Source organism: Mastigoproctus giganteus, chromosome 4 (assembly GCF_048544385.1).
Source record: "Mastigoproctus giganteus isolate SK-2022 chromosome 4, ASM4854438v1, whole genome shotgun sequence".
NCBI lineage: Eukaryota > Metazoa > Arthropoda > Arachnida > Uropygi > Thelyphonidae > Mastigoproctus > Mastigoproctus giganteus.
Window position 1 is genome coordinate 235,800,557 of NC_143578.1, and position 25,115 is coordinate 235,825,671.

Consider the following 25,115-nt stretch of genomic DNA (forward strand, 5'->3'; position numbering starts at 1 on the left):
CAGTGTAGTACCACAGAGTTGATACGTTGCTCTGGGGTTGCTGTTTCCCATGTGTAGTACTTTACATTTGTCAATGTTAAACTTCATTTGCCACCTCTCAGCCCATCTGCTCAACCTTTCCAGATCTGTTGCAGCAGCATAGTGTCAGTAGTGTCCTTGACAACCCTGCCAACCTTTGTATCATCTGCAAACTTGGACATTAAGCTTGATATACCATCATCAATATCATTTATAAATACAGAAAACAATAATGGACCCAACACTGAGCCCTGAGGGACTCCACTAATAACATTAGTCCACGATGAGCAGTGTCCATTGATTACCACTCTCTGTCTTCTCCCCCTCAACCACCCCTTTATCCATAGCAGCAATTTGCCTCCAATGTCACACTGCTCCAATTTGTGTAGCAGTCTTCCATGTGCAACAGTATCAAAAGCCTTTCTAAGATCCAAGTATATAATATCAAAGTTATTCCCTGCATCCAGTTCTTTTGTGACTGCATCATAGTATCCAATCAAGTTGGTCAGGCAAGACTTCCCCTTAACAAAACCATGCTGTGTCTGAGCTATAACTGAAGTCTTGTCTAAATGATCCTGCAGTGCTTCTTTAACCAGTGCCTCCATTAATTTTCCTGGAACAGAAGTTAAGCTCACAGGTCTATAATTACTTGTGTCAGCCTTTGATCCTCCTTTGTGAATTGGGGTCACATTTGCACATTTCCAGTCTATGGGTACCCCCCCTGAGTCCAAGGAAGCTCTCATAATTATGAGAGCTTCCTTGGACTCAGGGAAGCTCTCATAATTATGGCTAAGGGTTTGCTTACTTCCTTTGCTGCCTCCTTTAATATAACTGGATAGATCCCATCCACCCCGGGTGCCTTCTTGTGTTTATCTTCAACAGTTTCTCCTCCACTTTACTCCCAGTTATTTCAAGATTCTGTAGCTTACTGCTAGAGTTGAATACACCTCTGGCATTCCCCTTGCTGAATAACTCCTCATGTGTGAATGTCGATGCAAAATATTCATTTAGTTTGTTATCGTGGAAGCTACTAAAAGTTTCATACCTATTAAGAAATATTGTTCAAGGTTTAGGCCTAAATGGTTATCTAATGAACTAATGAGACTCTTAATAGAGAAGTAAAATGCATGGGATGCATATAAATTATCAAGCGACTCAGAAGCCTATGGCAGATATAAGCTAGTCTGTAATCAGGTCACAAAGGAGGTTAGGCAGGCGAAGGCAGATTACGAGAAATCCTTGGCAAAAGATGCTAAAAAAAACAGCAAGGATTTCTTTACTTATATAAACTCTAAAAGGAAGGGGATGAATATGATTGGTCCACTTGACATTGATGGTTCGACTGTTGATGATCCTGCTCAGATAGCAAACAAACTGAATGAGTATTTTGCATCTACATTCACACATGAGGAATTATTAAGGTTTGAAAATGGCAGAAGGTTATCAAGTTGTAGCAGGATACTTAATGATTTTGTAATAACTGAAAGCAAAGTGGAGGAGAAATTGTTGAAGTTAAACATAAGAAAAGTACCTGGGGTGGATGGGATCTATCCAGTTATATTAAAGGAGGCAGCAAAGCAACTAAGCAAACCTTTAGCCATAATTATGAGAGCGTCCTTGGACTCACGGGAGGTTCCCACGGACTGGAGATGTGCAAATGTATCCCCAATTCACAAAAGGGGATCAAAGGGTGACACGAGTAATTACAGACCAGTTAGTTTAACTTCTGTTCCGGGGAAAATAATGGAGTCACTGGTTAAAGATGCATTGCAGGATCATCTAGACAAGACTGCAGCAATCATTCAGACACAGCATGGGTTTGTTAAGGGAAAGTCTTGTCTGACAAATTTCATAGGATACTATGATGTGGTTACAAAGGAACTGGATGCAAAAAATAATTTTGATATCATATATTTGGATTTCAGGAAAGCTTTTAACACTGTTGCGCATGGAAGACTATTGTACAAATTGGAGCAGAATGGTATTAAGGGTAAGTTGCTACAATGGATAAAAGGATGGTTATGTGGGAGAAGACAGAGGGTGGTAATCAATGAGTGCTGCTCTCCTTGGACTAATGTTATTAGTGGAGTCCCACAGGGTTCGGTGTTAGGTCCACTGTTGTTTTGTATATTTATCAATGATATTGATGAAGGTATATCAGTCTTCATGTCAAAGTTTGCAGATGATACAAAGGTTGGCAGGGTTGTTAATGACAGTAATGGCAGTGTGCTACTGCAACAGGATCTAGATAATTTGGGCAGATGGGCTAAGAAGTGGCAACTGAAGTTTAACCTTGACAAATGCAAAGTACTGCATATGGGTAGAAGTAACCCCAGAGAAACGTACCAACTGTGTGGTACTACACTTAAGGTGGTAGAAAATGAAAAAGACCTGGGAGTAATTGTGCAGTCAGATATGAAGTTTTCTGAGCAATGCAGACAGGCTGCCAGGGCAGGTCATGGGGTTTTGTCAATGATATATAGGAATTTTCTAGCAGGGAAAAGGAGGTGATTATCCCTCTGTATAAGGCAATGGTCAGGCCACGCCTTGAGTACTGCGTACAGGTCTGGAGGCCTCATTTTAGGAAGGATGTAGATTTATTTGAGCGTGTACAGAGAAGGGCAACAAGATTGGTGAGGGGAATGAAGGAATCCTCTTACCAAGAGAGGCTTAAGTTCTGCAAATTGCAGTGGCTGGAGACTAGGCACCTGCGTGGTGATCTGGTTGAGGTGTATAAGGCCTTGAATGGGTTGAGCACGATGAATTCTGATGGGATCCTTCCACTTGTTCAGATTACAAACCTAAGGGGGAATAAATTCAAATTAAGAAAAGACAGATGTAGATTAATGTGCGGAAATTTGCCTTTAGCCAGTGGGTGGTTATTTGCTGGAACAAACTTCCATCTGTCATTGTGGAAGTTGATAGGTTGAATAAATTTGAGGAGGAACTGGACAGGCATTTGGAGGGAATGGTGTGATTTTTTTTTTTTTGGCTGATGCTGCATAAGCTCATACACTTGCTTTCTTGCATCAAATGCCACTGCTGCTACTACTACTACTACTTTTCCCTGCACTAAAGTCTTCTTATAACAAAAATCCAAATTTTCTGTACTTTTAAAAATGTAGTTGATTAATGTTTTATTTGATTAGATGATCTCAATTCTATTTTATTCCTTTTTTTAAAGATAGACTATTGACATTCTGCATTACTGTCATGTCTGCATCACTATCATGGATAGATAACAATGACAAGAAGAGTTTAAAAATAAAGAGTTCAAGAAGAGACAATATAAAGAGTAATATATTTATAATTAAAAAAAATCCTCAGGTATACTGTCCAGTTACTATATCCAAAAAAATTAGTATTAGTATTATATGTCTAGTTCTTGACAAACTGGCAGCAATATACTATGCAAAGTGATGCAAGGAAGCAAGCTTAAACAACATCAACTTAAAAAAAATTTTAAAAAATAACAAACTCATCTGTCCATCCCTCTAACAATTTGTTTACTTCCTTATTAAATTGATTCAAACTACTCACTTTCACAATACCAGATGGAAGTTTACTCCAGAAATCAATTACTCCATGGCTGAGGGCAAATTTTCACACATCTATCCAGTAACTATCCTTTTTTGACTTAAAAATATATATCCCATTATGCGTATTGCCTGAGAAACAGCATGGATGCCATCAGCATTTTGTTTATTCAATCCATTCAAAGCCTTAAAAATTTCAATGACATATCCTCAGAGATGCCTAGTTTCCAAGTGCTGCAATGCAGAAATTAAGACTTTTGTGGTAAGAAAACCTTTTTGTGCCTTGACTAATCTTGTTACTCTTCTCTACACCCACTCCACCAGTTCCGAATCCTTCTCAAAATAATAAGGTTACTTAGCATGCAACCTAACCATTCCTTTTCATAATGTCATCTATGATATGAACATAATGAATTTATATGCTACCACATAAACAGTTAAAAATGAATTTTTGAACTTTTCTTGTCATCTTAGCTGCCCCAGTATAATATAACAATTTAATACAGTCAATTTCGGTTAACTGGGACACATCGGAACTAGTGCATTTTGGCCCAATTAAGCGGCTGCCCCAATTATCTGAAGTTCCACGTAAAAAAAAGTTAAAAATACAATGGACCCCTGCTTTACAATTGGTTCACTGTACAATCAAATCACATTACGATAAAGTACCGTTCACTGTACGATGTGTAGTAAGTGTCGGTCATTGTGATCACGTTTGTGAATTGAATTTTAATTTTATTAAACAGTGATTCTAATTAGCGAAAATAGGAGGAATATTATCCACAGCTATAAAAATAAAGAAATATTAAGCACAAATTTACCCTTTGTTACCTTACCAATTAAAAAATTAAATGATAAGTGAAAATCGGAAGAATATACGTGATAATCGAAATAATTAATACGTACTGTAATATGTACATACTAACTAGTTGACATTTCTGTTCACTGACATTTGTGGGTGGGGGTTAAAATTTAAAACGGTAAAATGATAAGGAATCAATGATAAAGAACACGGCACACACAAATTGTAAGTAACACGATACATGCAAGTGAGAACGGAGTAACAATTTTACGAAGCTTTAAAAATAGGAATGAAGAGAAGATTCTGAAAATTAATTTTTTTATATGATTGAAGATTCCATGGAAGTGTAAGCACATTTCACCATAATAACCCACAGAATTCCAGCTGTTGGTATTATCACAAATTCAATAAGATCGAGTTTACTATTCATTTATGATAAATTGCAATAACAGAAAAGCCCAATAAACAGGTGACTTAATTGTTTTTGTTTTATGGTTGTGACCTCCAGAAATCCGAGCGAACCACGTGGATTGGTCAGAGAAAATTGTAGGGTAATCTCCAGTGCTGCGGTCTCCTGCCACGATTAAATGGCATGTTGTCCCAATTAAGCAAAGTAAATCCTGGCTATTTTCTCAATTGGGTTCTGTTTTTTAAGATTTGTCCCAAATAAACAGCTGCCCCGATTAACCAGTGGCCCAAATAACCGGAATCCACTGTATCACAATTTGTGTATCTGATCAATTTACATACATGCACTAATTATAATTTGTAGAATACCATAGAATATTTTATTACGACAAGAAAGGACCAGCTCCCCATAATATATTACAGCAAAGAACTGTTTGTTAGTTATTTGGTTTTTAGGAGCATTAGCAAATAAGGCCATATTGCTCCGGTATATGCGGTGGTCATTCTCTGACCTTTCCGCATCCTCCGTATTTGGTGGTGATGGGCTGGAACCCTGGTCTAATCAAGAAGCGTGTGCTACGCACTGCTGCTCCTTCCCACCTGGCTACAGAGACGCCTTCAGCAAAGAACTGACGACACTTAACTTCAAAAGGATAAATCCATTATAGGTGAATGTTAGCATTAGTACAGGCCCATGATGCAAGAAAGCAAGCTTATACAGCATCAACAAAAAAAAAAAAAAAAATCCCATTTGACTGATCCATTTGTTACAAAATGTTTGTCTAGTTCTGCCTTCAATTTAATTAAGCTATCAACTTCCACAGAGAGAGAGATGGAAGTTTGTTCCAGCAATCAACTACCCGCTGGCAAAGGCAAACTTCTGCACTCTATTCTACAACTGTCTTTCCTCAGTTTGAATCTATGCCCCCTAAGGTTTGTAACCTGAGCAAGAGGAAGAATCCCATCGGCACTGAGCCTGTTCAGTGCCTCAATCAGATAACCTCGCAGATGCCTAGTCTTCAGAAGCTGCAATTTACAGAATTTAAACCTTTCTTCATAAGAGCACCCCTTTGTTCCCTTCACCACCCTTGGTGCCCCAGTCTCCGTACTCATTCTAGCAACTCTACATCCTTGCTAAAATGAAGCTTCCGGACCTGTATGCAGTAATCAAGGAGTGGCCTGATCACTGCCTTATACAAGGGGATAATCAACTCCTTATCGCTGCTTGCAAAATTCTTGTATATCATTGATAAGACCCACTCTGGCAGCCTGTCTACACTGCTCAGAAAAATTCATATCTGACTGCAAAATTACCACCAGTTCTCTTTCATTCTTCACTACACTAAGTGTAACACCACCCAGTTGGCACATACATTTCTCTGGGGTTACTGCTACCCATATGAAGTACTTTGCATTTGTCAATGTTAAACTTCAGTTGCCACTTCTCAGCACATCTACCCAACTTTTCAGGCACCTCCGTAGCCAGGTGGGAAGGAGCAGCAGTGCGTAGCACACGCTTCTTGATTAGACCGGGGTTCGAGCCCGTCACCACCAAATACGGAGGATGCGGAAAGGTCAGGGAATGACCACCGCATATCCCGGAGCAATATGGCCTTAGTTGCTAATGCTCCTAAAAACCAAATAACAAACAAACAAACCCAACTTTTCCAGATCCTGTTGCAGCAGCATACTGTCATTACTGTTATTAACAAACCTGCCAACCTTTGTATCACCTGCAAACTTGGACATTAAGCCTGATATACCTTCATTAATATCATTGATAAATATACAAAATGGGCCCAACACCAAACCCTGAGGGACACCACTAATAACATTAGTCCACGTAGAGCAGTATCCACTGATTACCACTCTCTATCTTCTCCCACTCAACCAGCCCTTTTCCCATTGTAGCAACTTGCCCTTAATGCCATACTGCTCCAATTTGTACAGTAGTCTTCCATGCACAACAGTGTCAAAAGCTTTCCTGAAATCCAAATATATGATATCAAAATTATTTTGACATTCAGTTCCTTTGTGACCACATCAATAATATCCAATCAAATTGGTCAGACAAGACTTCCCCCTTGACAAACCTGCTGTGTCTGAATTATTACTGCTGTCTCATCTAGATGATCCAGCAATGCTTCTTTAAACAGTGACTCCATTATTTTCCCTGAACAGAAGTCAAACTAAAAGGACTGTAATTACTTGCCACCCTTTGATTCCTCCCTTTGTGAATTGGAGATACATTTGCACATCTCCAGTCCGTGGGACTTCCCCCGAGTCCAAGGATGCTCACATAATTATGGCTAAGAGGTTTGCTTACTTCCTTTGCCACCTCCTTTAATATAACTGGATAGATCCCATCTACCCCAGGTGCCTTTCTTATATATAACTTCAACAATTTCTCCTCCACTTTAATTTGTTATTACAAAATCATTTAACTCCCTGTTAGAATTTGATAAACATCTAGTCATCTCCTGCTTGAACAACTCCTCATGTGCAAATATAGATGTAATACTCATTTAGTTTGGCAGCTATAGTCTACAGTCAAACCATTAATATTAAGTAGACCAATCTGACTCATCCCCTTCGTTTTAGGTTCATATAAATAAAGAAATCTTTTCTGTTTTCTTTGCATCATTTGCCAAAGATTTTTCGTGATCTGTCTTTGCTTGCCTAACCTCTTTTGTGACTTGATTACAGACTAGTTTGTATATACCATAGGCTTCTGTGTCGCCTGACAATTTATGTGCATCCCATGCATTTCTCTGCGACGAGTCTCAATAGTTCATCTGACGTCCATTTGGGCCTAAACCTAGAGCAGTATTTCTTAGAACAAAAAGCCTAGTGGCTTCCAAAATTACTTCCTCGAATGTTTCGCATTTACAATTTGCTGGTGGTAACATCATCCAGTTGGTCATTGTACAGAACCTTAAAAATTTTTGAGACCACTGTAATCGCCTTTATGAAAGCAAATCCCTTCCCTTTACCCCAGATGGTAGTTACATCTTTAAGTAAATCCCACATCAGTACACTGTGATCACTGTTTCCTAGTGGTTCCTTTATCTGTAAATTCTTAATGCATGAATAACACTGCTGATAATCAGATCAAGAGTGTTAACCCCTCTTGTTGTCTCTCTAAAATGCTGCTATAGAAAATCATCCGATAAATCCACAAAAGACTTGCTAGTGTACGAGTGACCAATCCACAAGTTCTAGTTTATATCTGGGAAGTTAAAATCCCCCATTATAAGACACTGATTTACTGGCCTACTGTATTTCTCTATATAATTTTGATTGTATTCATCAGACCTATAACAAACTCGTACCCTCATTTTTGCTTTCCCAGTGCTTATGTCACCAAACTGACTCAAAATTGCACTGTCAATCTATGTCAACTGGATGCACTTCTTTAGATTTTATGTGGTTCTTAACTAACAGCATAACCCTCCATCCTTATCCTTTCTGTACACATTGTACTTCCCAAATTCCAATTCTGCATTCCAATTCTTATATCTAAGTGACACCACATCTCTGATATCCCAACAATATCTGCCTTAGTTGTCTTAACCAGCACTTCAAATTCATCAGATTTATTTATTATACTCCTAGCACTGGTGTACATGCAAGTATACATGCACCTGTTCTTACTCTTAGTTACTCTAACACAGCCCATGTATTTATTTGTTTCACAACCCCCAGCAGTTCCTGAAATCCCCAGCAACTGGCTTTCTGGCTGCTGCTCATTCCAATAGAAGTAGTGCAAGAATCATTTCTATCTCTGCCTGCGGCTACTGTTAATCTATTAGTCTGTGACCCCCCCTTAAGATGGCAGTTTTCTGACCTACATAATATTGCCTCTATAGCATCAGCAAATATTCTTGCACCCTTTCTATTTAAGTGTATCCCATCCCTGTAGAAGCATCTCTCCTGTTAACAAGCACAGAACGCTGAGGAAAATTCTACCCCATGAGCCCTGCACAACCTTACCAGGGCCGAACTGATTGACAAGACTCTCATCATATACTCCTTTCTATCGTGTCTGGGCAGGATTGCAGACACTAAATGTTGTTCTTTGCTACTGAAATATCACAAGAAATTTCAAATATTCTGGGAAAATTCTTTCCAGAGACAAGGCTCAGGTAACTATGGATATAATTAAAAAATTTAGGTTATGAATTGTTTTCAAAAATCATCTTATTCACTGGATATAGCCCCATTGGATTACTACCCATTTTCTGCACAAAAAAAAAAAAAAAACTTTCAGACAAATGTGGTCTTAAAGTGATTAAGACCAAGGCAGTGGGGCTCTAAGTAAAGGGTATAAAAAAGATGAGGAAATGCTTCATCAAATTCCAGATTGCTTCATTCTCTCTATGGCAGGTCAGAAAATTTTCAGACATCTCTTATAAAGATTAAAAACAAAAAAAATTTAAACTGTAAAAATAAAATTTAAGAACTCAATGAACAAAAACATGATTGTTGTGGTCCTGTTTGAAGAAACTGGCTATTATATCTTTGAGATAAAAAATGAATAAACTGGTTAAAAAAAAAAAAAATTTTTTTGTATTCAATAAAAGGATATAATCTTCAATTTTAGCACCAAGGTCATCAGCATCATACGGACCATCTGACATATCTATAAAAGAAAAAAATTTTACATTGAAGAAGAACACCAGTTTAATAAATTAAAATATTAAAAATATTACAAAGACCTTTCATAAAATTGTCAACAGTAATGGTATATAATGTAACATATATTCTATAAAAGTCATTATTAAGCATTCTTTCAGATAGCTATGATCATTCAAAAATCAGAACATTGTGGTAGCAAACTGTTCATGCGTTGGGCTGTCACTTCTTGAACCAACTGTAGTTTCCAGGCAAATAACTGAAGCCTTTGGTGGAGAACATCATGTATAACTGATTTTGGTATTTGAAATTTTACATGTGCCATATGAATTTGACTTGGCTGGGCTTTGGTGGAATGCTACATGAATTTCTCAACAACTTTGAGTGATGTTCACGGCTGTTAACTTTAGAATGGAACAGGGTAAAAATTTTCATATATTTAATCATCCAAGCATAATTGCTACTAACACTCTTTTTCATACACCCTATGATGAAAACAAATGAGGATGAAAAATTGATGAGGCAATTAGGAAAGCATGTGATGTTCTGTCTATGATTTATAGGCCCTTTGCAAGAAGGAGGAGAGTAATACAGTCTCACCACCATCTTCTTTTATAGCAGATGGTGGTGAGACTGTATTTTGAATACTTTATTCGGTATCTGAGATTTACAGCTAAAAAAGAGACCAGAATTTCTACAGAGATAGTTCAGAAAAGGGTGAGCAGCACTATTCTATGTCCATATGAAGAATGGCCTAGAATAGAGATTCTCAAACTGTGGTGTGTAGACCTCTGAGGATCCACAGAAATACAGGGTGTCTGCAAATAAAGTCTGAAATTTGTTATCAGTATTTAAAAACTAAAAAAATAAATATATAAATAAATAAACGTGGGAGTCTGAAACATTTTAGAGCTAAAAGGTCTGCTACAAAGCTTAGCATCTATATAGCTTGTTTTGGAGGGGGGAGCAGTTGTTGTGGGGGTTTCATGGTGCATAAGCTACTTTGGCTATAATGCACCTATTCATTAATTATAAAAAGGAAAACAGAAAGTCTTGTAAAGTCTCAAAAAGTCCTTAATCAGAAAAGATTAAAAATTCCAGTTTGCTTGAGGAAGTGGAAAAAGTCAGAAATATTGGCCTTGTCACCAATCAGATTCTCTAGAGTTACTGGTTGATGAAAGTTAACCATTGACTGCAGGGTTGAAATTGTCTTGTTTATAATTAGGGCAGTCAATGAGAATGTGTTTAACAGTCAGATTTATATAACAATGTGGCACTGTGGTGGATCACCTCCTGTGAGTATATGAATGTGGGTCAGGTGAGTATGAAGTATTCTTACTCTTGAAAGTATTACTCCTTGCCTTGATGTACAGACACTGGAGTGCCAGATTTTAGGATCCTGCCTAATCTGAAAGAGTTTATTATTAGTTTGAGAATGCCAAAGTGCTGTCCATTCTGATAGGCATGTAGCATGAATTATTAGTGCATAGTCTGATGCTGGAACAGGGATATTGATTAAATCTAAGATGGTTGGATTTTTTGCAGCTTTATCGGCCAGTTCATTGCCCAGTTCGCTACCAGTGTGTGTGCCGGAATCCAACAGAAGGTAAACAGTTGGTAACGTTCTTCAGTCTGCAGTAATAATCTTCTAATTTCATTTATAACAGGGTGAACTTTATCTGAGGAATTACATAAAGCCTTGATGAGCTGAGGGAATCAGTGTAAATTACAGATTTTAAGAAACAGTCAGAACAGAGTTTTTGTAAAGCTAGTTTAATTGCAAATAATTTAGCTGAAAAGATACTGACTTCAGAAGGAAGGGATGCTGATATAATTGTATTCAAAAACATTGCAGCTGCTCCAACGTTTGAATTGGATTTAGAGCCATCTGTGTATATTGGGAAAAAAATCAATATATCTTTGAGTATGAACTGCATGAAGTTGTCAGATATTTGATGCTTGCAAAATATTCTTTCCCCATTGACAGAGATAAGTGTCACAGGTCAGTATAGGAGGCGGAACCCATGGTGGATGGATGAAAACATTTCAAACCTGCATTAGTTCAAGAAGGCGAAGACCAACTGGTTTTACTATGCTAGATTTATTTCTGTACAGATTTTCTATTGGTGAATTGAAAAGGTATGACTGAATGGGGTGTGAGGCAAATCTTTGCATCTTGACAGTGAACTTCAGCAATTTCCTATGTAAAGATAGTGGGGGCATTAATGTAAAGGCTATGTGCTGGCAATGTTCTGAATGCATCAAGTGCAATTTTCAGTGTTGAACTGTATCAAGCCAGTGTAATGTGCTCTTTCTGGCAGAATCATAGATGGGAGCTCCAAAATCAAGACAGGATCTGATTAATGCTATTTATAATTGAAGTAGGGATGTACAATCTGCACCCCATGTTAGGGCAGATAGTGCTCTCAGTATGTTTATCTTTTTTAGACAAGCGGTACATACCTTTTTAATGTGCTCTAAGAATTTTTTTTTTTTAATGTTCCTATAGTACTTAGTACCATGCATGGGTTGGAGGCTGAGAAGAAGATATTTGTTGACATTATACTCAAACTTCTTTAGACAGTAATTTTCAGGAAATACGTATGAAGGTTGTTCCAGAAAACGGCAGTTGAATGAATAAATGAGGAAGATGAAAAGTTGGTTCTTTGAGTGTGAATTTGAACAGTAAATGGATGATTGGCTGGTGGCGGCATGTGTTCGGACTGTTTCGAAAGAGAGAGAGAGAGAGAGAGAGAGAGAGAGAGCAGGAATTATAGAAGCCAATTCAGAAGAACAGTGCCCGTGGAAGTATCTGTAGAAAAGGCATGCAGCAGCAACAGTACGTCTATGAGACAGAGAGTGGAGAAACTGTTATAGATGAGTCATTAATTAACCTAATGAATGGAATCTAAAGGCCTGAGAGAGGTTTTGGGGGCACCTCCCCAGATGTAGGAACAATATTCCATGGTAGGATGGATTTGCGATTTGTACAGAGTGAACAGCTGTTTGGAAGAAAAGTAATACCGAAAGTGAAAGAGAAAACCAAGTTTTTTAGATGCAGAGGGAGCAATATTTGTAATTTGCTTGTGCCAAGAGAGCCACTGGAGAATTAGCGGCACGTGTTCGGACTGTTTCGAAAGAGAGAGAGAGAGAGAGAGAGAGAGAGAGAGCAGGAATTATAGAAGCCAATTCAGAAGAACAGTGCCCGTGGAAGTATCTGTAGAAAATATAGATACTTCCACGCAGCAGAAACAGTACGTCTATGAGACAGAGCGGAGAAACGGTTATAGATCAGTCATTAATTAACCTAATGAATGGAATCTAAAGGCCTGAGAGAGGTTTATTGAATATTCCATGGTAGGATGGATTTGCGATTTGTACAGAGTGAACAGCTGTTTGGAAGAAAAGTAATACCGAAAGTGAAAGAGAAAACCAAGTTTTTTAGATGCAGAGGGAGCAATATTTGTAATTTGCTTGTGCCAAGAGAGCCACTGGAGAATTACCTGGAGATCAGCATTTAAGGAATTGGTAGCAGATATTTGAGAAGTTGAGGATGATTGGGCAGTTCAAGGTTTCTCAAACTGGAAAGTGGAATGCAATGTGCTATCATCAGCAAAACTATGGATAGGATTTCCAGTCAATGGAAGGTCATTAAATTACAAGAGCAAAAGAGTGGGGGAAAGAACTGAACCTTGGGGGACACCAACATTAGTGCAGAAGTTAGAAGACAGAGAGAAAACTGGATAACCAATTACAAAAAAACTGTTGGAAAACCATAAGATGGAAGCTTGTTTAGAAGACCTTTATGCCATACACGATCAAAAGCCGTTGAGATGTCAAGAGCAACTGCTTATGTTTCACCGAACTTTTCCATTGAATTTGTCCATAAATGGGTAAAATAAGCCAGCATATCATCAGTGGATCGACACTGATGGAATCCATACTGGCGATCGTTGATCAGACGGAAGGTTTCTAGGTAGTTTAAGAGTTGGCAGTTAATTGATTTCTCCATTACTTTAGAAAGAGTAGAAGTAATTGCAATGGGACGATAATTGTATGGGAGAGATTTATCACCCTATTTAGGAACTGGCTGGATATGATCAAATTTCCAAGCAGAAGGAAAAACACTTTTGGAATAAGAAAGTGAAAAAAGGCGGCAAAGAATAGGAGTAAGTTCAGAATGCACCAAGTGCAATCCTCAGTGCACTGTGTTGAATTGGTTCAAGCTAACTCTTTCTGGCAGAATCATAGATGGGAACTCCATAATCAAGATAGATCTGATTAATGCCCTGTATAATCAAAGCAGATAGTGCACTCAGCATATTTATCTTTTTTAGACAAGTGGTACATACCTTTTTAATGTGCTCTAAGAAATTTAATTTATTGTCCAGAATTAATCCTAGAAATCTGATGTCATTAGTGACTGGGATGGAGATACTAGATATTTGAAGTTCAGGTTCCGGATGAAACTTGCGTTGTCTACAAAAATGGATAGCAACTGTTTTCTGCTGCGAGAGTCGATAGCCGTTGATGCTGGTCCATTGCTGTATTTTATTTTATTTTTTTAATGAAAACCCCAAACATGAGAGGTATCAAAACCTATAGTACTTACTACAGTGCATGGGTTGAAGGATCTACCAAAGCATCTACCAAAAAAAAAAAAAAAAAAAAAAAAAAAAGCTATCACTCATACCGAACCCCATCACCAAAAATTGAAATGGGATAGTATCCAATTCATTCCAATGATCAACAAAGTGCTGCCTGAAAGTAAACTTTAAGTTCAGCCTTCTGTTACTCCTCAAAATTTTGTATTTCTATCTCCCTGATTCTTCTCTTCTACCAGTGAAAATATACCTCCCTTATTTCTTCTACTGTTCCTCTTTGGGGCCTTATATACCTCTATCAAGTCCCTCCCACCCTCCTATAAGATGACTAGTTACCAAACTTTGCACTCCACACTTTTCAGCCATTCTTCATATGGTTATTGATTATCACTCCTCACCAATCTGGCTGCGCTTCTTCAAACTCATTCTAGAAACTCAACATATTTCTTCAAGTGTGGCCTCAGTGCTAAACACTATTCTAAATGTGGGCTCGCCATCATCTTATATAGAGGGACAGTGACATTCTTTTTTCCCTATTTATGATGGTCCTATATATCACAGACAGGATACCATACACTTTCCTAGTCACTTGTTTACATCTGCAGTAGTCTGACTGTGGAATTTGCATACATTCATATCAAGACAATCTTGGGTCTGTTAAGATCCCACATGCAAGATGATAGTAGCTAACTTTAGACAGGACACTGGTTGTACAATCTGTTTTCCTTGTTAATCTAGTTGAGATTTGAATTTTCCATTGCTATTATAATAGTCATTATAACTGTAGATTGGCTGATTGGTTCGTTGGTTAGAGACTTAGCACATCATCTGAAATGGCAGTAGATGAGCTAGCTATACATTTTCTGTACAGTGTGTGCTTACAGGTTGAAAAATCCAAAATAACTCACAGGGCTAAAATCATACTCCTGAAAAAATTGGATAACTACTCTGACTAGAGGTTTAACCCAGTGACTTTCTTATTATATACATAATGAGCAAGCCAAACATATGTTTTTGTTTATTATGTATAAACTGAATGATCACTGAATTATGATCACCTACCTAATTCTTCGTAGGTCCTCCTTTTTCCCTCAGTACAGCAGCTATCTGATGTGGCATTGATTCAACAAGATGTTGGAAGCGTTCAGGAGGTATGGCCAACCAAGCTGTGTGTAATGCGGCCAGCAATGCAAGTATGGAGGTAATTGGTGTATCCAGATGCCTGATATGTTTTTCCACAGTGTCAAATAAGTGCTCTATGGGATTGATATCGGGGAGTTCAGAGGCCAATCAATATGCTGGAAGTCAGAACTGTGTCCCTCAAACCATTCCTGCACAAGTGTCCGATGGCTCAGTGCATTGTCATCTTGGAAAACACCATCGCCATTCGGGAAAAAATATATATAACATAGCAGGGTGCACACAGTGAGCAAGCAGTTGACAATAGCGGAGACCACTGATACATTGTTCCACATGCAGGGCTCCAAGTTCCTGCCAATGAAACATGCCCCACACAACAGCCTCCACTGGCCTGCACTTTTGATACCATGAAGGATGGATCAAGAGCTACATGTTGTTGATGCCAAATCTGTACACGACCATCCACAGTGTGGAGTAAATAACGTGACTCATCCAACCAGCACACCTTCTTCCAGTCTTCTAACATCCAATTTGCATGCTCTTTGCACCAGGCAAGTCTTTTAAGCCAATAAACCCTAGTTAGGAGAGAATGCCACAGGGGTTGTCTGCTGGTATAGCCCATACATGCAATGCATAGTCATCCAGATATTGTTCTGGGTTAGCATTAGCATTAGTAGAGGCATTTGATGCAAGAAAGCAAGCTTATGCAGCATCAGCCAAAAAAAAAAAAAAAAAACCACTTCCACTTCACCCCTCTGTTCGTTCAAAATACCTGTCCAGCTGAGCCTTAAACTTATTTAGGCTATCAACCTCCACCACAAGGGATGGAAGTCTGTTCCACCAACCAACCACCCGCTGGCTAAAGACAAATTTCCGCACGTCTATCCTACATCTGTCTTTCCTCAATTTGAATTTATGCCCTCTCAGGTGATTATTCTGAGCTAGAGGAAGAATCCCATCAGCATTGAGCATGCTTAAACCATTCAAGGCTTTATACACCTCTATCAGATCACCTCGCTGGTGCCTAGTCTCCAGACACTGTAATTTGCAAAATTTAAGCCTTTCTTCGTAAGAGCACCCCTTTGTTCCATTCACTAATCTTGTTGCCCTTCTCTGTACTCGTTCCAGCAGCTCTACATCCTTCTTGAAATGAGGCCTCCAGACCTGTATACAGTACTCTAGGTGTGGCCTGACCATCGCCTTATACAATGGAATAATCACCTCCTTATCCCTGCTGGAAAAATTCCTGTATATCATTGACAATACTCCATGAGCTACTCTTGCAGCCCGTCTGCACTGCTCAGAGAACTTCATATCTGCCTGCACAACCACCCCCAAGTCCCTTTCATTCTCTACCACTGTCAGTGTTGTACCACAGAGTTGATACGTTGCTCTGGGGTTGCTGTTTCCCATGTGTAGTACTTTACATTTGTCAATGTTAAACTTCATTTGCCACCTCTCAGCCCATCTGCTAAACCTTTCCAGATCCTGTTGCAGCAGCCTAGTGTCAGTAGTGTCCTTGACAACCCTGCCAACCTTTGTATCGTCTGCAAACTTGGACATTAATCCCGATATACCATCATCAATATCATTTATAAATACAGAAAACAATAATGGACCCAACACTGAGCCCTGAGGGACTCCACTAATAACATCAGTCCACGATGAGCAGTGTCCATTGATTACCACTCTCTGTCTTCTCCCCCTCAACCACCCCTTTATCCATAGCAGCAATTTGCCTCCAATGTCACACTGCTCCAATTTGTGTAGCAGTCTTCCATGTGCAACAGTATCAAAAGCCTTTCTAAGATCCAAGTATATAATATCAAAGTTATTCCCTGCATCCAGTTCTTTTGTGACTGCATCATAGTATCCAATCAAGTTGGTCAGGCAAGACTTCCCCTTAACAAAACCATGCTGTGTCTGGGCTATAACTGAAGTCTTGTCTAAATGATCCTGCAGTGCTTCTTTAACCAGTGCCTCCATTAATTTTCCTGGAACAGAAGTTAAGCTCACAGGTCTATAATTACTTGTGTCAGCCTTTGATCCTCCTTTGTGAATTGGGGTCACATTTGCACATTTCCAGTCTATGGGTACCTCCCCTGAGTCCAACGAAGCTCTCATAATTATGGCTAAGGGTTTGCTTACTTCCTTTGCTGCCTCCTTTAATATAACTGGATAGATCCCATCCACCCCGGGTGCCTTTCTTGTGTTTATCTTCAACAGTTTCTCCTCCACTTTACTCCCAGTTATTTCAAGATTCTGTAACTTACTGCTAGAGTTGAATACACCTCTGGCATTCCCCTCGATGAATAACTCCTCATGTGTGAATGTCGATGCAAAATATTCATTTAGTTTGTTAGCCACCTGAGCAGGATCATCAACACTTGACCCATCAATATCAAGTGGACCAATCTGATTCATCCCTTTCCTTCTAGAGTTTACATAAGTAAAGAACTCTTTGCATCCCTTGCCAAGGATTTCTCGTAATCTGCCTTCGCCTGCCTAACCTCCTTTGTAACTTGGTTGCATATCAACTTGTATCTATCATAGGCTTCTGTGTCATGTGTTAATTTGTAAGTATCCCATGCATTTTTCTTCTCTGCCATATGCCTCATTAGTTCATCTGACATCCATTTTGGCCTAAACCTTGAACAATATTTCTTTGTTGGTATGTAAAGCCTAGTAGCTTCCAAGATAAGTTCTTTGAATGCTTCCCATTTTGAATTTGCTGTTGGTAACATCATCAGTTGGTCCCACTGTATAGAATTTAAATACTGTCTCAGTCCATCGTAGTCGCCTTTACGGAAGCAATAACCCTTCCCTTTACCCCTAATGGTAGTTACCTCTTTGAGTAAATCCCACTTCAGCACACTGTGATCACTGCCACCTAGTGGTTCATTTATCTGCAGATTCTTAATGCATGAAGAATCACTGCTGATAATCAAATCAAGAGTATTACTCCCTCTAGTTGCCTCCCGAACATGCTGATGTAGAAAACAATCATCCAATAAATCCACAAAAGCCCTGCTAGTGTGTGAGTATCCAGCCCCCAAATTCCAGTCAATATCTGGGAAATTAAAATCTCCCATTATAAGACACTCTGATTTACTGGCCCACTCTATTTCCCTGTACAGTTCCTTATTATACTCATCAGAGTCATTAGGCCTATAGCACACTCCTACTCTCAATTTTGATCTCCCAATGTTTATGTCACACCAAACTGACTCCACACTGCACTGTCCAGCGATGTCGACTGGCTTCACTTCCTTGGTTTTTATGTGTTTCTTAACTAATAGCATAACACCTCCCCCCTTCCTATCCTGTCTATCCTTTCTGTAGACGTTGTACTCCCCAAATTGCAGTTCCGCATCCCTTATATCTGTGTGACACCACGTCTCTGATATCCCAACAATATCTGCCTTCGATGTTTTGAGCAATACCTCAAATTCATCAAATTTATTTACTAAACTCCTAGCATTGGTGTACACGCAAGTATACCTGCACCTGTTTCTATTCTTAGCTACCCTAACACAACCCATGTGTTTACTTGTACCACAATGGCTCCCAGCAGTCTCTGAAATACCATGCATCTTGTTTTTCAGGCTTCTGCTCATTCTAATAGAAGCAGTGCAAGAATCTCTTTCACCTCTGCCAGTGGCTACTGTCAATCTATTGGTCTTTGTCTCCCCCCAAGCTAGCAGTTTTCCGACCCACCTAACACTGCCTCGATAGCATCAGCAAATATTCTTGCACCTTTCTATTTAAGTGTATCCCATCCCTGTAGAAGCAATCTCTCCTGTTAACAAGTACAGTCCAGGCTGAAAAAAATTCTACCCCTTGAGCCTTGCACAATCTTTCCGGGGCCGAATTGATCGACAAGGCTCTCATCATATACTCCCTCCTATCGTGTCTGGGAAGAATTGCAGACACTTTCAAATTCAACCCTAATTCTCGGCTTTTGTTCAACAGTGACCTGTACTTGTTAAGTAATTCTGCCGGTCTCCTACTCTTAATATTGGGTTGGTCCATGTTGTATTGGTAGTCAACTCTTCAAGAGTGCTGAGCCTGTTTGCCTGTATGAGTCATCAGACCTAGCGCTCACCTCTAACATCAACCTTTCGCTGACCTTTGCAGTTTTGCCGTTGGGTCGTTGTTTGACCATTTTGATGCCAGTTCTGATACATTTTAACTATGGCAACTCTCGAACACCCCACTAGTTCAGCCATTTGGGAAATCAAGGCACCAGCTCATCAAGCACCCGCAATCTATCCTTTATCAAAGTCCAATAAATTCTTCCTTTTATCCATCACACTCAATTTCATTACCTACTGAACCACTGACATCTTATCTATGCTATGTAGGTCAATGCTATGTAAGATGCACTCTTGTACCTTACATGGTCAACGGGTCGCATTCAGTTTTCATAGGGGTGGTGATAATTTAGTGATCACACACACACACAAATTTATTTAATTCAATATATATAGCATAAAATGGAGGTGAATATCTGCAACCTACAAAGGACCCTATCAGCCTCTATATATAGAGCAAAGCCAATCAAAATCATAACAATCCATATTTACAAAATACCAAAATACAGAAAAATACCAAATTTTAACAGTTATTATTGAAATAGGCTTATATTGAAAGGCATGTCATCGTGGGGCTAGCAACTCTCAATATATGCCATCAATAACAATTTATGGTATATGTTTCTGATAATTATATGCCAGCCTAACCGTATTATGATATACTAAATATATAAATAATAGTATTAAGTTTTTATTAGATTATGCAAAGCTGAATTTTGATTTGATAATAGTTCACATTATAATCAGTTATCCGAAATTACGTAATATGAAAATAACACAAAATTTCCATACATGCATTGGATCCATAAATTTAACAAGTCTCCTGTACCGTTCAGATTTATAACTTCTTGCAGAGATAGTTATGTAAAAATACCACATAAAAAGCTAGAATCTTTGTTAAAAATTATATTGGAAAATGTGGGTGATTCTCAAATTATTTTAAAAAATAATATGGTATTGGATTATCTGAATACCAATTCAGCAGGTATTAGACATATCGGAACATGTGACTTTAAAAATATTTTCACTAGTATATCACATGACAACTTAAAAAAAGTATTCAGTGAATATTATAATGCATATAATAGGGTTATATCTTGTGATAAGTATTACTGGGATAAGTATTACTGGATAATTTAATGATAAGTATTACTGGATAATTTAATGATAAGTATTACTGGATAATTTAATGATAAGTATTACTGGATAATTTAATAGACTTATGATTATTTAATTGCTATATCATCAATGGTAGTACAGTATATAGACAGCATATGGATATAGCTAAGGGAGCATGTAGTTTGTGTATTGTAGCTAATCTGTATTTGCATCAACTATGAATGTAAATTTAGAAAAAGTACAATACTTTATAGATGGAGTATGTTGGCAGCCACATTAATGCTAATGCTAAATGTGGCTGCCAACATACTCCATTTATTTATACACTCAAGCTGCAATTCTGTAGGATAAAAGATAGCCATTTCCTGTAAAAAAATTAGGCTCATTAATAGCTATAAGGCCATCAATATATCTATAAAGTATTTCTAGATATAGATATTGAAATTACAAATGAGAAAGTAGAAATTAAAGTATATGACAAACAGATTTTAAATTTGAGACAGTTAACCTCACACACTGGCATTCAAACATCTCCCATAGAATTCATAGTAATATAATTTTATTGATAGCATGAAGATTAATTAGAATATGCAATAGTTTCGAAAATATTTTAGTTTCACTAAAAGAATTTATTAATAAGCTTCGGAAAAATGGTTTCCCTCTTAAATTTATATTTAAGCATCTATTTAGAGCTGTTTTTATAGCTATGAAATTATAGCATGAAAATATTAACCCTAATACAGTGGTTAAAAGTTAGAGAAATACTAATGAGAGGCCTTCATCCTACAGTGGATTGAAAATGGCTGATGATGATTAGGCACTTCCACAGAACTGTTGATCTGTGTCTAACACTCTGAAAAAGTTGTACACATAGTTTTTCTATGGGAAGGAATGAATTTGTAATTTTATTCTTATTTATGAGTCAATTTATATTTTGTATTGATATTTAGTATTAGTATTTGGTGTTTTTTCATCATTTTATATGATAATTGGTTTCTGTTGCTTATTTTTCAATTTAACATTTGGTTTATGTAGCTTAAATTTTTTTTTGTCGGCATTTGATTTTTGTTCAGAGGTCGCTGCTGTCCACATTGTTTTTAATTGAATGAAGAGTGATCTGTGATTTTGTTTGACCATGGAAGGAGCTTTAAAATTTCTTCCATTTCATGTAGCAGCTTGAATGTATCCACGTTTTTTTGTAAGTTCTGATGCATTGGCAAGGATTGCTTTGTTCTTTAAGATGGTCACTCGGTACATAATACAGGCAATTTTAATTATTCTGTCTTTTAATTTTAGCATTTAGCATTAGTAGAGGCATATGATGCAAGGAAGCAAGCTTATGCAGCATCAATCAAAAAAAAAAAAAAAAAAAAACCACTCCCATTTCACCCCTTCTTTCGTTCTAAATACCTGTCCAGCTCAGCCTTAAATTTATTTAGGCTATCAACTTCCACAACAAAAGATGGAAGTCTGTTCCAGTAATCAACTACCTGCAAGCTAAAGGCAAACTTCTGCACATCTATCCTACAACTGTCTTTCCTCAATTTGAATTTATGTCCTCTCAGGTGATTATTCTGAGCAAGAGGAAGAATCTCATCAGCATCGAGCATGCTCAAACCATTCAAGGTTTTATACACCTCAATCAGATCACCTCGCAGGTGCCTAGTCTCCAGACACTGTAATCTGCAAAACTTAAACCTTTCTTCGTAAGAGCAACCCTTTGTTCCATTCACTAATCTTGTTGCCCTTCTCTGTACTCGTTCCAACAGTTCTACATCCTTCGTAAAATGAGGCCTCCAGACCAGTATACAGTACTCAAGGTGTGGTCTGACCATTGCTTTATACAAGGGGATCACCTCTTATCCCTGCTAGAAAAATCCTGTATATCACTGACAAGACACAATGACGCTACTCTTGCAGACTCTCTGCACTGCTCAGAAAACTTCATATCTGCCAGCACAATTACCCCCAGGTCCTTTTCATTCTCTACCACTGTCAGTGAAGTACCACAGAGTTGATATGTTACTCTGGGGTTACTGCTTCCCGTATGTAGTACTTTACATTTGTCAGTGTTAAACTTCATTTGCCACCTCTCAGCCGATCTGCTCAAATTTCCTAGATCCTGTTGCAGCAGCGTAGTGTCATTAGTGTCCTTAACAACCCTGCCAACCTTCATATCAGGTGGTACATGACTTTCATCAACCGGTGAAATACCACCACTTTGCTTATTGGAGGCTTGAAGTGGTGAAACCCATGTTTGGTCTCTAGAGCAAAGTTTCCGGCATCCCCCTCTCCCCATACTTCTCCTTCAAACCATGCACGGTACTAAGTACGATAGGTTTTGATACTCTTCGTGTTTGGGGTTTTCATAAAAAAAAAAAAAAAAAAAAAACTTGGACATTAAGCCTGATATACCATCATCAATATCATTAATAAATACAGAAAATAATGGACCCTACACTGAACCCTGAGCGACTCCACTAATAACATTAGTCCACGAAGAGCAGTGCCCATTGATTACCACTCTCTGTCTTCTCCCACTGAACCATCCCTTTATCCACAGCAGCTATCTGCCTCCAATGCCACACTCCTCCAATTTCTGAAGCAGTCTTACATGTGCAACAGTATCAAAAGCCTTTCTAAGATCCAAATATATAATATCAAAGTTATTGCCTGCATCCAGTTCCTTTGTGACCACATTGTAGTATCCAATCAAATTGGTCAGGCAAGACTTCCCCTTAACAAAACCATGCTGTGTCCAAGCTATAACTGAAATCTTGTCTAGATGATCCTGCAGTGTTTCTTTAACCAGTGCCTCCATTAATTTCCCTGGAACCGAAGTTAAACTAACAGATCTATAATTACTTGTGTTGCCCTTTGATCGCCCTCTGTGAATTGGGGTCACATTTGCACATCTCCAGTCCATGGGTACTTCCCCTGAGTCCAGTCCAGGGAAGCTCTCATAATTATGGCTAAGGGTTTGCTTACTTCCTTTGCTGCCTCCTTTAATATAACTGGATAGATCCCATCCACCTCAGGTGCCTTTCTTGTGTTTATCTTCAACAATTTCTCCTCCACTTTACTTTCCGTTATTTCAGTTATTACAAGATTATCTAGCTCACTGCCAGAGTTTAATTCACCTCTGACATTCCCCTCCCTGAATAACTCCTCATGTGTGAATGTAGATGGAAAATACTCATTTAGTTTGTTAGCCGCCTGAGCAGGACCATCAACAGTTGAACTATCAATATCCAGTGGACCAATCTGATGCATGGTCCTGCTCAGGTTTTGTCATCCTTTATAATCTCCTTTGTGGTTGGTTACATTAACTGGCCCACTCTATTCCCTGTACAGTTGCTTATTATACTCATCAGAGTCATTAGGCCTATAACACATTCCTACTCTCAATTTTGATCTCCCAGTGCTTATGTCACACCAAACTGACTCGACACTGCACTGTTCAGCGATGTCGACTGGCTGCACTTCCTTGGATTTTGTGTTCCTTAACTAACAGCATAACACCTCCTCCCTTCCTGTACACATTGTACTCCCCAAATCACAGTTCTACATTCTTTATATCTCTGTGACACCAGATATAAAGAATGTATCTGATATCCCAACAATATCTGCCTTTGATGTTTTGACAAACACCTCAAATTCATCAAATTTATTTACCAAACTCCTAGCATTGAACTGGAACAGGTGCATGTATACTTGCGTATACATGCACCTGTTCCTATTTTTAACTACCCTAACACAACCCATGTGTTTACTTGTACCTCAATGACTCCCAGCAGTCTCTGAAATATCCTGCATCTTGTTTTCCAGGCTTCTGCTCCTTTCAATAGAATCAGTGCAAGAATCACTTTCACCTCTGCCAGTGGCTACTGTTAATCTATTAGTCCTTGTATCCCCCGAAGCTAGCAGTTTTCCGACCCACCTAACACTGCCTCGATAGCATCAGCAAATATTCTTGCACCCTTTCTATTTAAGTGTATCTCATCCCCTAGAAGCAGTCTCTCCTATTAACATTAGAGCAATTCGAGGGAGATTGAGATATTATTTCTCTCCTTTAACCTTACTTCTGAAACATAATTCGTTTAATTATAATATGTACATGCTTCTTTACACACAATGAATTACTAGGAACCCTGCTAAGGGATGGGGCTTTACACCCCCGGTAATTTTACAAAGTAGTTTATATTCATTTTCTTTGCCTTTGCTCTTATCTATATACTATCTAACTCTAATATCTTATGCCTCAAAATCTATTAGAGCAATTCGAGGTAGATTGAGGTAATATTTCTATCCTTGCACCTATTCCTTTCGGCTGGATACTGGTTTATACCATTGCTTTGCTATTTACCTGTTCATTTTTCTTAAGAAACAGAAACACTTGTGTATATATTTTAATAATGTTTAAATTTTTTGGCCATCTGTAGGGCTAGCAGTTATTTTTTCCAGTATGAACTGATTATAATATGAACTATTATCAAATCAAAATTCAGCTTTGCATAATCTAATAAAAACTTAATATTATTATTTATACTATACTTAGTATATAATAATATGGTTAGGCTGGCATATAACTAGCAGAAACAGATAGCATAAGTTGTTATTGATGGCATATATTGAGAGGTGCTAGCCCCATGATGACATTCCTTTCGATGTAAGCCTATTTCAATAATAACTGTTAAAATTTGATATTGTTGGTAAAATTTGATATTTTTCTGTATTTTGGTATTTTGTAAACATGGAA

At 38.2% G+C, this 25,115-nt stretch overlaps 1 protein-coding gene across 2 annotated transcripts in view; it reads right to left on the reverse strand.

Annotated features, from left to right (window-relative positions):
- The window catches only part of TfIIS (RNA polymerase II elongation factor), a 124,121-nt gene that overhangs the window by 33,138 nt on the left and 65,868 nt on the right, over nucleotides 1-25,115 (reverse strand). For both annotated transcript variants that reach the window (XM_090372110.1, XM_090372109.1), the window contains one exon: nucleotides 9,353-9,406. In XM_090372110.1, the coding sequence (XP_090228236.1) occupies nucleotides 9,353-9,406 (54 nt within the window). The remainder of the gene's footprint in view (nucleotides 1-9,352; nucleotides 9,407-25,115) is intronic.